Here is a 14,030-nt window from a genome sequence, read left to right on the forward strand (position 1 = left end):
TTTAAGCCCGCACTGTTCTGATTGGTACAGTGTACTCTCCCTGACTAGACGGCGATGAAATAGCAGCGAAGAGGCTCTCGATCAAGGTGCTCAGCGCAAGGGGTAGGAGAGCTGGAGAATGGAGCTCGGCAGCTCGCCCTGGTTGCAAAGCGTCAGCACAAGAATCTCGTCAGCCTAGTTGGCGTCTGAAATACCCTGTAACTGCAAGGACTAGTGGTGTAGGAACACATGAGATGGAACCCATATATACACTAGCCGGCAGAGATAAAAGGAAGGCGTTTTTAGACGAGCAATTTTCATACTCCTCTCCTCTGAAAGCTTGCACCACCACCAGTAAAGAGAGGGTTTCTTCTTTTTTAGAATACAGCAAAAGAATCTAATGGTAAGCACGTCACCAATTACAATTCGTGGTGAATTAGTTGCACCAGTTTCTCTACGGGAAACAAGCAGGAAACAGTATGACCCTATACAAATCGGTGTGCCGTGTGTCTTAGCCCTTAAGTAGACGGCTCTACCCGGCAGAAGGATATGAAACAGTGCCGGCATTGTAAGAGTAACCTGAGCTTGGATCCAAGAAAAATGTCGGTCTTGCAGCAGGAGGCAGAGAACTAGTAGCATCTCCGTCTAGCATCACCACGACATCCGACATTGCAGGTCGGTCCATGGGATTCTGCTGCAGGCACAACAAGCCGATGTTAACGCATTTTAGCACCTCAGTCTCTGAGTAGTTCCTTCCCAGGGAATCATCTATCATCTCTGCAATTGTTCCCTCAGACCAGTGCCTCCATACCTAGCATCAGCTTCATGTGTCAGAACCAACGACAGTATAATCTATCAATATGCAAGTACTATTACAAGCAATATATATACAGTGTGGTTATTGCCAATGCAAGTAAAGTACTCACGATGCTTATAATGTCTTCGTTCTGCTCATTGAAGTAATGTCCAGTGTTTCTCTGCCCCGTTACGATCTCAATAACAAGGATGCCGAAACTGAACACATCCGATTTCGTGGAGTACTGTCCACGCATCACGTACTCAGGGGACATGTAGCCACTGCAATGAGAAGAATTAACACCATGGTCAGTTAGTTAGTGGCATTATGTGCCTGATGAATAGCAGGCTAAACTGAATGGTTAGCAGATTGACACTGATTGATTACAATGTCCCGACGATGCGGTTTGTGACATCTCTTGTCTGGTCTTGCCCGAAGAGCCTGGCTAGGCCGAAGTCACCAATTTTAGGGTTCATGTCTGCATCCAACAAAACATTGCTTGCTTTCATGTCGCGGTGGACAATTTTCTTCTGAGAGTCTTCATGAAGATATTGCAATCCTCGAGCAACCCCTTCTATTATGTTGAATCGCTTCCTCCAATCCAGCCGTCTTTTTTCCTCAGGGTCTAGCAAACAATCAGATTGTTAAGGTTACTGAAAGTACAGATGTGTTAATAAAACAAAGTGCATAAAATTCTCTTGGTAGACTTTTAGTACCAAAAAGAATAGTGTCCAGGCTTTTGTTGGGCATGTACTCATAGACGAGCAATTTTTCTCCCTCTTCTAAGCAAAAACCCTCTAACCGAACGAGATTCTTGTGATGAAGTTTGGCCACCAGAACTAGCTCGTTTCTTAGTTCTTCTAGCCCCTGATCTGAACCCTTTGACAGCCTTTTCACAGCCACTTCTTGTCCGGAAAGATTTCCCTGCATAAATTTGATATCTTCCATGATTTTAATTCAATGAATACAATATACTGCATCAAAAAGTCTTAAAAGTATCACACCTTATATTCTCAATAATTTAGTACTAGCTTTTTAAAAAAACATCTTGAGTACCAAATCCATGCTTTCTTTATGCCTTTTACTTCATATTTTGATCATCCTTGTCTGGTTTAAATCAACTATCTTGTGTACATTATTTTTATTAATACACAGTGACACTTATCATGGTAGTATTTTTATATAAATAATAATAATATAATAACAGAAATAGTAATTTAAAAATTTTATATTAATATACTTTAATATTTTTATTATAATTATATAATTTAGATTCAGATTTAGGGGTTTCAAATTTTGGGCCCGTTTTGCATTATTGTTTTAGTGGCACAGGTGAGTAATTTATACGAATATTAGGGGGTACTTTAGTCTATTTTTATAATAACAGAGATAGGTAATTTATTAGAAAAGATAACAGATCCAATGATTATTATGATTAAAGCAGTCAAATGGATGGCTAGATATTTCTGATTTTTGTGAAAAATTTTAGTATTTCTCTATTTTTTTAGAGTGTCCACCTAGAATTCTAAGTGGCTTCACGTAGAGGTTTCAAAGAAGCCTCCAATTAGTAATAGTAAGATAACACAAATTTTTTACATAAAAGCTTGCTGCAAACTTTCAAAGAATCTTTTATTTATTGAAAATGGTGTCTTCATTACCTTATAAACTGCACCAAATCCCCCTTGACCAAGTTTATTGCTCTCATCAAAGTTATTTGTTGCTACTTGCAGCGATGCCAGAGATAACAATGTTGACTTGATGCTTTCGAAGTCCTCGGCCGTATGGGCTGGTAAATTTCCATCAATTCCATTACAGCTAGTGCTGAATTTACCTCAAAGGAAATGATAATAATTTTATAGCTTCATGCCGAACTGTGCGGAGAACTTACTTCGGCGGTGAAGCTTTGTTCCTCGGGATCTTCTCTTCTTACTCACATTCCAGACGTAAAGGGTTGTGGCAGCTACTACAGCGACAAACACTATTGGCAATATAATTCCAAGAAGTTTGCCAGCTGAATTGGTTTTACCTGTGATTTTGCCCAAAAAGAAAAAGAAACTCAGTTCAAGTTTGTCCAGTGCTACAGTTTTTTTTAATAGCTATCTTAGCTCATGATTGTAATTGTTGCTCAATGAAGGAAATGAAGTTGTAGTTTATCTCAGAAACTCCCGGATGATGCAGTAGTGTGCAGCAGGCACACAGCACTGCAATCTTACTAATTCACTACTTAAATGGGCCAAGCTCTGTTCTTTTTTTAGGAAAGCAAAGAGGTCAAGACCCGAGAGGCCTAGACACACCTCCCGTAGTGCCCGGTACAGGCACCGTCGAAGGCGCCGGCGCTGGAACGGTCGCGTCGCCGTTCATCTGCAGCTTCACCATCGGAGCGCCGGTGTAGAACCTGTCCCCGAGCTCGGACCTCAGGTTGCAGCGCGAGCCGGCGAGCCTCGCGCCCGCCCCGTTGGGTTCGAACCCGCTACCGTTCCACCACGTCGCCACCAGGTCGCCGAGGCACCCCCGGCACTGCGCCGGCGTCAGGTCCCCCGCGCACTGCGCCATGGACCAGATGTTGGGGACCCGAGGGTCGAGCCCCACCAGCTGCCCCGTGGCGAAGTACAACCTCGGCGACGACGACGACGACGGGGGCGAGCCGTCCACCGCGTAGCGCGCGGTGGCGTTGAGCAGGCGCGTGACCGCGGCGTCGTAGGCGGCGACGTCGACGCCGCTGGGGATGCTGGTGCCGCTGATGAGGGGCACCATGCCGGTGTTGTTGGGCGAGGCGAGGAAGTCGGCGCCGGCGACGCGGACGTAGCACTGGTTGTAGACGAGCGCGGCGTCGCGGGTGCGGTTGCAGACCCGCTGCACGTCCTGGCCGGCGCGGGTGCCGCAGTCGAAGCAGTCGGACGCGCTGACGTCGCCGCGGCAGAGCACGAGGCCGTAGACGGCGCCGGCGCCGGCGCCGGCGGAGCCCGACGCGAAGAGCGCGGGCGAGTTGGAGGCGTTGGCGCGGAGCACGGAGACGAGCCGCAGGAGGTTGGCCGCGTAGGCGCTCCCCGCGGAGTAGTTGCCGCTCTGGGCGTCGCAGACCGGCCACGGCTGCGCGGCCGCGAGGGGGACCATCGCCGCGAGCGCCGCCGCCGCCGCCACGGCGGCGAACAGCGCTAGGACAGGGGCGCGGGCGGCGAGCGGAGGAGCCATGGGTGGAACGACGACGAACTGGCTGGTGCGGCTGGTGAGACGTGAGTTGGAATTGGAAGCCTGGTAGATTGATGCCGCGGATAAACTTGGCAACTTGGCACGGAGGAGCGCCAGCGATGCATGCATGGAATGGGGAATGGTAGTCCACTAGCTAGCGCGATATGATAGCAGGTGGGTGGGTGGGTGTCCATGGCAACTTGTTGGCGGTCGGCCTGCCGAGGTCGACGCGTTCCATTAGGCTTTAGGAGGCCCTGAAATTGCGAATTCGAAAAGGAGAAGAGGACGGAAAGGGGGGCTGCAAGTTGCTCGGCGCTCGGCAGCAGGTTTCGCAGAAACCTGACCAGAGCAGGTGCACGTGCTTCAACTTGGCAATATTTTGATCGGTTCTTGCGTATACTAGGGTAGGCATTGCATTGCATCCACACCGGATGGATTAAACAAGGGCAGAGCCGTCGACATCGTCACCGGACATGCATGGCGCGGCGAAAGAATACGTGTGGAGTGTAGCTTGTGACTTGGAATTGGAAGACCGCGGCGCGGCTAGTCCGTGGTTTGTTCGGTCCTGGAGACCCACAAAAAGAAAGGAGGGGGAGGTCAGGTCAGGTCGTACGTAGCAAGCGCCGGTAGTATAATAAGTACAGTAATACACGTCGACCGTGCCTGCCATTGTTGCCGATACAGGTGTTCAATGTTCAAGGTCGCAGGTCCACGTCCACACCTCAACTGCCCCTCCGCGCGGTTTGCTCCGGCCCGTGCAGGACCGTCGTCGCCGGATCGTCGCATTGAATCCCGTGGGCGGGGCGCGGACGATCAGCGCGGCGGCGGCGGCGGCGGCAGTGGGGACCGGATCTCCGGGCTCGCCGCGCGCATGCCTGCATTCCCGCGACGCGACCGCATGCGAGCGCCGGCGACACGACGGACAAGCGTGAGCGGCGGATCTGAGAAATCCGGGTGCCGACCTGCGGCGTAGCGTAGCCGACGTCGCTGGAGACGGACGGGGTGCCCTTGTCCATTTTGGCTGCTGGCAGGCAGAGCTTAAGGACGGGCGGGCCCGCGGCGGGTGAACGGGAGCGATCGTCATCGTCCCTTGTGGCTGGGGCATCGGGGTGATGAAACCTGTCAGCAGCCATTGCCCTGTTGCCAACTTGCCGTGGCGAGGCCGCGAGGGCGACGCACTGCTGCTCACTGCCCCCTCCTCGTCTTCCGCGTTGTCCTTGTCCAGCAGCATAGCCCAGCCCAACCAGCGCTCTGCCGACTGCCGTGCCAACAAACAAGAACCCGGCCCGGCAGCCATATCACGACGCAGCCTCACAGATCCGGGAGTGGAGTTTTTTGTCCGAACTGGCCCACGACGCTGATTTCGGCTTCTTCCGCCGCCGGAAGGCTGCTGCCATGTTGACTGGCACAGACGACGATTCAAGGCCCACATGATGACTGCCAATCAGCTCGAAATGAAGCGGTAATTCACTGGTTATTGAGGAGGGAAGGCTGCAAATTGAGCGTAGCTCAGCAGGTAAAATTCATTATATTCATCTGAGTTCAAGTTCTAGACTCGGCACATGAGTGCTCATATTTTTCTAAATCTATTCTAAATTTTAACCGTTAATTTCTGTATCTGAATGTTGTTTCCCGAAAAATAAAGAGAAGGAAAGGTTGAACGACACCCAAATCCGGTGCCTCTCAAGGTAGAGACTAGAGATTGACGTTGCCCAGCAGGACATTCCATGCATTATGCGCCGATCAAATTCAAATCAAATCTGTAAGATCATGCGAGGCACCAATTCCATCTGCCACAGTCGTGCTCACGTAGTGGCTGCACGATGCTCCCGGAATCGGATAGTCGGTACCGAACTGAGATCACACTTGTAATGCTGGTTCTCGTAGGTCAAACCATAAACAACCAAGCCTTGCGTTGACCTTGCCAACCCGATCGCAAGCAGGCTCACGCCGCAGGTGCCTCAGGTGCAATGCACAGCTAATCATTCGTGCCGCGATGGATTCCAAATTAATTCGAAAATCACCCGCCAGATTCTCTGACGAACCAGTCTCTTCTCCCTCCCTGCTACTCCTACATGGGTGTGTCTATTTTCGTGGTTGGCAACGAACAAAAAGTTAAGCCAAAGAGGAGAAACGAAGCTCTCCACGCCCATATTCTACAGCTCCACTTCTTATATATATCCTCCTACCCTGCTGCGGCGATGTATCGCATCGTCTTCAGACAACCGATCGATCCAAGTGCAAAGACGCATCGGCCGTACCTGATCAAGCAGTTGTTCGCTCTACGACCTACGGACATGAAGGCCACCAGCTCCGGAGCTCTGCTCGCCGCCGTGGCGGCGTTCGCGGCCTTGGCCGCGACGGCGGTGGCGACGACCTACACGGTCGGCGGCATCGACCAGTGGGACACCTACATCGACTACGACAAGTGGACCGCCGGCAAGACCTTCATGGTCGGCGACACCATAGGTGCGTGCCTGCTAGCTATATACCGTCCGTCCATGCTCATCGATCGATCGATCAGTGGATCATGCACAGCTCGGTGAAGAACAATGCACCATGATTGCTTCCTAACAGTGCAAGCCTGTGCGTTGACATGGCAGAGTTCAAGTACATGCCCTATCACAACGTGCTGGAGGTGACGGAGGAGGACTACGCCGCCTGCAACCCGGGCAGCCCCATCTCCACCCACTCCGGCGGCGACACCACCTTCAACCTCAACGCCACGGGCACCCGCTACTTCATCTGCGGCATCCCGCGCCACTGCCTCAACGGCACCATGCACGTCAAGATCACCACCGTCCCCTACGACGCCGCCGCCGCCGCGAACGCCGCGGCCAGCGGCCCCGCGCAGGCTCCGATCGGCTCGACCCCGGCCGACGCCTTCGCGCCGGGGCCGGCGGGGTACAATAAGGTGGCCACGGACGGGAAGTCGCCGGTGGCCGCGCCGAGCGACGCGACGCGGTATCGGCAGCCCGCGGCGGCGGTGGCCGGCCTGGCGTTGGCTGCTCTGGTGGCCCTGGTCGCCTAAGCTAGCGGCGTGCGTATTTGCGAACAAGTCTTGTGGAGTTGTATTTAACTTTTCGTTTCTGCTTCTTCTTCTTTTTAACTGCTGTCTTTTTTTAAAACGATCTTTTTAACTGCTGTCGTCTATTTATATTCGATAAATATGGGTGGTGTAAACTGAGACATTTACTTCTTGGCAATTAATTCCATTTTGAGGCCGGCATTGGTTACTTCTTCAGTTACAGACTGACATGCTGTGTTGAATGGTCATTTCACCTCCTCTATGATACAAAACACAACACCATGTCCTGTTTTCCATTGCCAGAAGTGCCAGAGTTATTCCTCAGAAACACAGGAAATCTGAATAGCTTCCATTTCTTATACAAATCCAATTCATCTTTCTTAATCAGAGAGATGGAAGACTGACAATCAATACATTTCAGGCAAAAGAACGTGGGTGAGCACGTCTTGCTAAGTGGTGGTAAACACGTTACAACACAGCAAGCGCCACAAGCATGTACGGCACATCCAACAACCATCATGCTTTCCACTACCACACGTCCCCCTACAAGCTTTCATTTTTGCACGAACTGGCAGGAGCTCTGCATCAATTAAGCGGGGCACTTGGCATCAGTTTTCACATGTTGGAACATGGGACGACCTCTATGCAATGGCGACAATGGCGATATAGTACTACAGCATATAATTCTCATTTGATATAAGTGACGGAATTTATTTACCATATAATATACAACGGTGCCATCAGACCATGTCACGAGCTGACACAATATAACCTTCCAAGTTCTGGAGTCAACTACACCAACAGCACTGCGAACCGAGCTAGACTTGAATCAATGGAGGGCGGCATCTCCTCTTTCCAGTTTCCACCTTTTAGCTTGCTTATGCGACAGGAGGGCAAGACTTGGGGTCATTTGAGGTGTCGACATCAGAAGGTGGCATGAACTGCCACATCGGGAACCCAGGGTAGCCGATCACAGGCATCATCAGCTTGTGACCAGCAGCTGCTGGTCCTTGGGGAGCGGCGAAGGCAGAGGCTGGGATCACAGGAGGGTGCGGTACCAGGCTTGGGCGGGAGTTCAGGAACTTGATCTGCTGCTCCAGACTCTCTTTCTCGGCCTTCAGCCTTTGCTTCTCGTCCCGCAGCTCATTCTTCTCGGCCTGCAGAAGCAAAGTAATTGTGGATGAAACAGATTTTCAGATGAATAACCTGCAAAATCAAGTGCCAAAACCTTTTGCAGTAAATGGCATGCTTAATCACATACCTCTAGATAATTTATGGAAAACATGTATCCAAGCAAAGAAGTGCATACAACAAAGTAAAGAGTTAATGAAAAAGTTTAGAAGTCTAAAACTCTCAAACACAGCTGCAGAGGTTTTTCCATTAAAAAACTGCATTATATGGATATAAAGTATAAACTTGCTACAGCCGGCAATAGGAAAGAAGTGAACCCACAAAAGAGTGACAAGTGTACAAATAATTTTCTTCAGAAACGTTCCGTTGTTAAGACTGGATGAGTAAATCTAGATAAAAAGTTTGACCGAATGGAAAAGGTGATCATAAATCAAGAAAATGAAACAATATGAAGTACCTGAACAACAAAACACGCCATCTCCCATCTGAACAGCAACATAAATAACTTGCCCATATGAAAGAGGACATACCTTCAACTCTTTGATCTTCTCTTGGAGACTCTCATTTGAATCCTTCAGTTTTTTTGCTTCACTACGCAATTCTCCTACTACACGAATAGCATCATTCAATATAGCTGATTTGTCCATTTTAGGAGTCTTCCCTGGCTCCAAAATGGCACCCAATTCTAGGAATCTAACAAAAAGAATACCACAAGTACAAATGTATAATTATAGTCAACAAATACAATAATGTTACATAGAAGCAGATTAAACAATATATTGAAATGCAATCAGTCTTATTGCCAGTGAATGTACCTCTCGTTCAGCTTGTCCCTTCTAATCTTCTCCCTGCATGCTTTAGTGCTCGGTTGTGCTGTACTTTCTGACCTAGGACTGGAATATATTTTTGTTCATAGAAACATTCAATGATAATAGGAACAAAAATTAAAAATGTATGGCTGAAATACAAAGAATAAAGATGCAGACCGTTTATTTGTTGTCTGTTTTTTTCCCTGATCACAGTCCACAGAGCCACTGATTTCCACACTGCAAAATCAAAGCTGCAGTTAGGATGTCGAATATCCTGATAATGCACAAGAATAAGTACCACAAAAAGTAAATAATATTGCATAGGAAACAAAATACTTATGCAGGATGTAAAACAATACTGAGTAAATAAAAATTCACAAATTGGGACGTTGCATTTTTGTAAGTCATAACATCAGAAACTACATCTGATGGAATATCTTGGAAAAAGGAAGAATCTACCTTAGACAATACATAATTATCTGTTTCATGCAGATGCAGACAACCTGATACCCCAAAAATTCGCAACTTAACATCAAAATTTTCAGCTTCTATAATAAAGACAAAACTACAGACAGAACGCCATTAACAAAAGAAACAGAGCTGTCAAAACTCAGTCACAATATAGTAATCCTCAACACCGATCAGCTTACATTTCCTCTGTATACATCTATGAAGGATTCAATTACAACAACTAAAGTGCAGATTCAATCTTTACAAACCTCTTCTGCACACTGTCAGATGAACCAAGAGAGCATCGATACATTTTCAATCCAGATTCCAGAACAAATTTAGACTAACAAAGTGTTATCTAGTCATGTCCCAGTGAACAACGGTACTACCTAGTCACATAAAGGTCCAATAATAGAACTGCCACAATTTGATTGAAAAATGGAGTCTGTATATTTCATAAATTGATTTCACAGACTACAATCAACACCAAAGTGTGCACAATGGTATTAACTTTGCATCTAGGCTAAATGAAGAACCCTAACACTACCTAAATGCACCTGCCCAACGACTGAGGACAATAAGTGTGAACAGTCCTTTCCACCGTACTACCTACAGTATAGGTCCATTGACCCTTCCTGTGCTAAGCATTTCCTCAGTCCTTTAGCAAAGCCGAACCAGCAGAGCCAACACCAAGTCCACCCTTCCCACACAGATAGTAAATTGGAAACACGGAAGGCCCCCAGTAACTGCTACAACTTCTTCTGTTGCGCATGCACGGTCCCTACTCCCTAGTACACGGTGCAAATCACACCGCTCAGGCGCTTCATTGAATTCCGATCAGACTCCTGGTAACAACAATTACGCCACGATTCATGTAAATGTACTACGCACGAGACAATCTATAGACGCGAGTCACACGACATCAACAAATCGCGCAAAATATAACCCAAACCCAGGGCATCCGGCCAGCCAGCCCCCGCCCACACCCGAGCCCGAATCGAGACCGTACGCCGGCAATTACCAGGGACTGGGAGCCGGCGCGGTCGCGACGGCCTGCATCGGCGCCTGCACCCCCAGCGGCTGCATGGGTGGCGCCGCCGACCTGAAGAATCCACCCGAGGGGGCCGCGGCGAAGTCGGCGGCGACGGCGAGGTCGTCCATGAGGGAGCAGTCGAGGACCCACGTGGTGCCCTCCGGGGAGGCCATGGCGGGGGATCGCCGGGACCGGGGACAGATGGCCGGAGGAGGCTAGGGTTCCACGGTCGCGTCCGGAATTGGGGGGGATTCGGGGTCGGGGGCCCTGGAGACTGGCCGTCTGGGGAGGAAGCGGTCGTGGGCTCGGCCGCCGAGATAAGGACTGTGAGCTCAGCCGAAATGGGACGAGTGAGCACGAGGTTCACGAGTACGGATTTTATGGGCCGTGATCTGGTGGGCCGAATGTATGTAGGCTTGGAAGAGGAGCTACGGCAATATATTTTATGGGCCTAATTTGTTCTAAAATCTCGAATCTAATATGTTAGCCCAAACGGATAGCAGAAGGGTAAATGTACCCCTATAGACCTATAACTGCTTTAACTGCTATAAGGTAACATTTTTAATCTCAGCTACTCAATTGCTTACCATGAAAGCAATCGAAATGTGTGCTCCGTCTCTGTTCCAAATTTTAGATCGTCTTAGTTTGTCTCGATACATAGCATATATCCAAATGAATATTAAAATATATGCATCTAAGAAACCAACATTTTCGATCTTGCATTTCATTCCTCGCTTTCAAAGTTATAAGTCCCTTTTTTTTCCAGCGTCAGCATTAGGACCGGAAAGTGGAAACATATAAATTTCCATTTCCCACTGAATCCACACCGTTGCTGGCGCTCTCATCGCACGGAGCCAAAACTAGGGAATTTTCTCAAACTAAAGAACAGACAACCGCAATAGTCTCATCTGGCACGTTCTTCCCCTTCGCCGGCCGCAACACTAACCACGAAAGATAAGCACAGGGCTAAAACCAGAGGCGCACACGCACTTTGCACATGCGGTTCACACGAACCACACCCTTCGCGGACACCACCTCTTCCCCTCCTCCCCTGCTCCACACTGCCGAAACGGAACAAATCGTTGCGCGTCACGCCGATGCCATGGCGCGCCAACGACGGCCACGGCCACCCATATAATCCGGCACGCCAAAGCCACAAAGCGTCGACGGAGCACGGCAGAGACACTGCGCACCATGCTCCGGAGCTCGCCGGCGTCGCCGGTCAAGCCGCAGCAATGGACGGTGCGCCGGAGCAGCGCGGCGGCGTCCCCGCCACCAGTGGTCGCCGTCGCGCGGAGGACGGTTGCCTCCGCTCCTCTCCGCGCCATGACCACCGAGTCCGCGGAGACGCATCCCGTGCCTGAGGTACCTAGTGCTAGTTCTAGCATGCACGCGCAACTGCAGCTTGTTCACTGACATTGGCTGGCATTGCTCGTGGCAGCCTCCGCCATTGTTCGCCGACGAAGAGGAGGAGACGATGCTCGGCAGCTACGTGCCTGTCTACGTCATGCTCCCAGTAAGCTCACTGAGCCCTCCCCAATGGTCGCGTAAGCATGTCCATGAACACGACACGTTGTGCGCGGCAGCTGGAGGTGGTGAGCACCGAGAACGAGCTGGAGGACGCGGAGGGGCTCCGGGCGCGGCTGCGGCGGCTGCGGGGCGCCGGCGTCGACGGCGTCATGGTGGACGTGTGGTGGGGCATCGTGGAGGGCGCCGGCCCCGGGCGCTACGAGTGGCGCGCGTACCGGGAGCTGTTCCGGATGGTGCAGGCCGAGGGGCTCAAGCTGCAGGCCATCATGTCCTTCCACGCGTGCGGCGAAAACGTTGGCGACGCCGTCAGCATCCCGATCCCGCGCTGGGTGCGGGAGGTCGGCGAGGCCGACCCCGACGTGTTCTACACGAGCCCCAGCGGGGTGAGGAACCCGGAGTACCTCACCATCGGCGTCGACGACAAGCCCCTGTTCCATGGCAGGACGGCCATCCAGGTAAGTGCGCATGCAACTTCTCTGATCATGCCATTGCTGAATGAATGGAGAATTCAGGCTACTATCAATCAATCGATGTCCGCATTGTTTCATGGCTCAGTTGTACGCCGATTTCATGAGGAGCTTCAGGGAGAACATGGCGGACTTCCTGGACTCCGGCCTCATTGTGGACATCGAGGTCGGGCTCGGCCCTGCCGGAGAGCTGAGGTACCCGTCCTACGCGGAGACCCAGGGCTGGGTGTTCCCCGGCATCGGGCAGTTCCAGGTAACCTGGCTCCACCGTTCAATCTCCCTGCCTGGCCGTCCTGTTTGTTGCTCCGCGATTCAGAGTTATTAGCACGAATGATCTGCTGCAGTGCTACGACAAGTACCTCGCGGCGGATTTCAAGGCGGCGGCAGCGGCTGCCGGGCACCCCGAGTGGGATCTTCCCCGCGACGCCGGGGAGGTCAACGACACGCCGGAGGACACGGGGTTCTTCGCGGCGGAGGGAGGGACCTACCTGACCGAGCAGGGGAGGTTCTTCCTGACGTGGTACTCCAGCAGGCTGATCGCGCACGGCGACAGGGTCCTCGAAGAGGCGAACAGGGCCTTCATGGGGTGCCCGGTGAAGCTCGCCGCCAAGGTTTCGGGGATCCACTGGTGGTACAGGCACCCGAGCCACGCCGCGGAGCTCGCCGCCGGGTACTACAACCTGGGCGGGCGCGACGGGTACCGTCCGATCGCGCGCGCGCTGGCGCGGCACGACGGCGCGGTCCTCAACTTCACGTGCGCGGAGATGCGGGACTCTGAGCAGCCCGCGGAGGCCCTGAGCTCGCCGGAGCGGCTGGTGCGGCAGGCGCTGAGCGCCGGGTGGAGGGAGGGGGCCGAGGTGGCGTGCGAGAACGCGCTGAGCCGGTACGACCGGTCCGGGTACAACCAGATGCTCCTGAGCGCGCGGCCGAACGGCGCCGGCGCGCCGCCGCCGCGCCGCAGGGTGGCGGCGGTGACGTACCTGCGGCTGTCGGACGAGCTCCTGGCGGGCAACAACTTCCGGATCTTCAAGACCTTCGTCAGGAAGATGCACGCCGGCATGGTAAGATAAGAGGCAGGCAGGCAGGCGCTCGGCTTGGGCCTGTTATGTTTTTTTTACTTTGGGCCTGTTATGTTAGCACGTCTGGTCTAGGCCCGTTTAGTTTTGGTAAGCAAAGTGGGCCGAGCCTGCACTGACCATCATCTGATCTCGTCTGATCCAGGATTACTGCCCCGATCCGGCCCGGTACGGGCGGCCCATGAGGCCTCTGGAGCGGTCGGCGCCGGAGATCCCCATGGAGCGGCTGCTGGAGGCGACCGCGCCGGCGCCGGCGTTCCCGTTCGACGCGGAGACCGACATGAGCGTCGGCGGCGGGCTCGCCGAGGCCATCGACTGGGTGATCGGCAAGATCGAGTGGGTATTCGGGTAGGAGTAGGATCAGATCAAGCTCAGTCCGTCAGTCGGCAGCGACGTTTGGGCTCGCTCAGCTTCGACGGCATGACCGCAGACGTGACTGAACAAACAAGTGCATCGGCGAGACCACGATGCGTGTATAGGGAAAGTCGTACGCGTGCACAGTGGCAGTGCCGCCTCATCGACGACAGATAGTACATTGTGCA

The 14,030-nt window shown here is 52.0% G+C and overlaps 4 protein-coding genes across 4 annotated transcripts; 2 read left to right on the forward strand and 2 right to left on the reverse strand.

Annotated features, from left to right (window-relative positions):
* Positions 1-265: 265 nt before the first annotated feature.
* Positions 266-4,172, reverse strand: LOC120661580 (cysteine-rich receptor-like protein kinase 10). Its single transcript, XM_039940474.1, has 7 exons — positions 3,070-4,172; positions 2,664-2,801; positions 2,434-2,561; positions 1,492-1,699; positions 1,163-1,400; positions 906-1,056; positions 266-790 (listed from the first exon to the last, which is right to left on the reverse strand). Exons 1-7 carry the CDS (start codon positions 4,091-4,093, stop codon positions 512-514), a joined length of 2,166 nt encoding a protein of 721 aa, XP_039796408.1. The 5' UTR covers positions 4,094-4,172; the 3' UTR covers positions 266-511.
* Positions 4,173-6,193: 2,021 nt separating this feature from the next.
* LOC120658958 (blue copper protein-like) lies at positions 6,194-7,191 on the forward strand. The gene is made up of 2 exons (XM_039937065.1): positions 6,194-6,433; positions 6,568-7,191. Exons 1-2 carry the CDS (start codon positions 6,262-6,264, stop codon positions 6,993-6,995), a joined length of 600 nt encoding a protein of 199 aa, XP_039792999.1. The 5' UTR covers positions 6,194-6,261; the 3' UTR covers positions 6,996-7,191.
* A 443-nt stretch (positions 7,192-7,634) lies between these two features.
* Positions 7,635-10,758, reverse strand: LOC120661581 (transcription factor ILR3-like). Its single transcript, XM_039940475.1, has 5 exons — positions 10,404-10,758; positions 9,110-9,169; positions 8,939-9,016; positions 8,654-8,816; positions 7,635-8,149 (listed from the first exon to the last, which is right to left on the reverse strand). The coding sequence occupies exons 1-5, from the start codon at positions 10,586-10,588 to the stop codon at positions 7,871-7,873; spliced, it is 765 nt and encodes a 254-aa protein (XP_039796409.1). The 5' UTR covers positions 10,589-10,758; the 3' UTR covers positions 7,635-7,870.
* A 654-nt stretch (positions 10,759-11,412) lies between these two features.
* Positions 11,413-14,030, forward strand: LOC120661582 (beta-amylase-like). Its single transcript, XM_039940476.1, has 6 exons — positions 11,413-11,780; positions 11,857-11,931; positions 12,002-12,400; positions 12,501-12,665; positions 12,757-13,473; positions 13,634-14,030. The coding sequence occupies exons 1-6, from the start codon at positions 11,610-11,612 to the stop codon at positions 13,838-13,840; spliced, it is 1,734 nt and encodes a 577-aa protein (XP_039796410.1). The 5' UTR covers positions 11,413-11,609; the 3' UTR covers positions 13,841-14,030.

Source organism: Panicum virgatum, chromosome 2N (assembly GCF_016808335.1).
Source record: "Panicum virgatum strain AP13 chromosome 2N, P.virgatum_v5, whole genome shotgun sequence".
In the NCBI taxonomy this organism is placed as follows: Eukaryota; Viridiplantae; Streptophyta; class Magnoliopsida; order Poales; family Poaceae; genus Panicum; species Panicum virgatum.

What these genes read in the sequence shown, in the direction of transcription:
- LOC120661580 (XM_039940474.1), bottom strand. Translation starts at nt 4,093, where the DNA reads ATGCATGCATCGCTGGCGCTCCTCCGTGCCAAGTTGCCAAGTTTATCC. An exon ending in TGTACCGGGCACTACGGGAG is followed by an intron (nt 2,802 to 3,069) that starts GTGTGTCTAGGC and finishes GCAAAATCACAG; the next exon opens with GTAAAACCAATTCAGCTGGC. An exon ending in CCTGGACACTATTCTTTTTG is followed by an intron (nt 1,401 to 1,491) that starts GTACTAAAAGTC and finishes ATTGTTTGCTAG; the next exon opens with ACCCTGAGGAAAAAAGACGG.
- LOC120658958 (XM_039937065.1), top strand. Translation starts at nt 6,262, where the DNA reads ATGAAGGCCACCAGCTCCGGAGCTCTGCTCGCCGCCGTGGCGGCGTTC. An exon ending in CATGGTCGGCGACACCATAG is followed by an intron (nt 6,434 to 6,567) that starts GTGCGTGCCTGC and finishes TTGACATGGCAG; the next exon opens with AGTTCAAGTACATGCCCTAT.
- LOC120661581 (XM_039940475.1), bottom strand. Translation starts at nt 10,588, where the DNA reads ATGGCCTCCCCGGAGGGCACCACGTGGGTCCTCGACTGCTCCCTCATG. An exon ending in GCGCCGGCTCCCAGTCCCTG is followed by an intron (nt 9,170 to 10,403) that starts GTAATTGCCGGC and finishes TTGATTTTGCAG; the next exon opens with TGTGGAAATCAGTGGCTCTG. An exon ending in AGGGACAAGCTGAACGAGAG is followed by an intron (nt 8,817 to 8,938) that starts GTACATTCACTG and finishes TCTTTTTGTTAG; the next exon opens with ATTCCTAGAATTGGGTGCCA.
- LOC120661582 (XM_039940476.1), top strand. Translation starts at nt 11,610, where the DNA reads ATGCTCCGGAGCTCGCCGGCGTCGCCGGTCAAGCCGCAGCAATGGACG. An exon ending in ATGGCAGGACGGCCATCCAG is followed by an intron (nt 12,401 to 12,500) that starts GTAAGTGCGCAT and finishes TTCATGGCTCAG; the next exon opens with TTGTACGCCGATTTCATGAG. An exon ending in CCGGCATCGGGCAGTTCCAG is followed by an intron (nt 12,666 to 12,756) that starts GTAACCTGGCTC and finishes GATCTGCTGCAG; the next exon opens with TGCTACGACAAGTACCTCGC.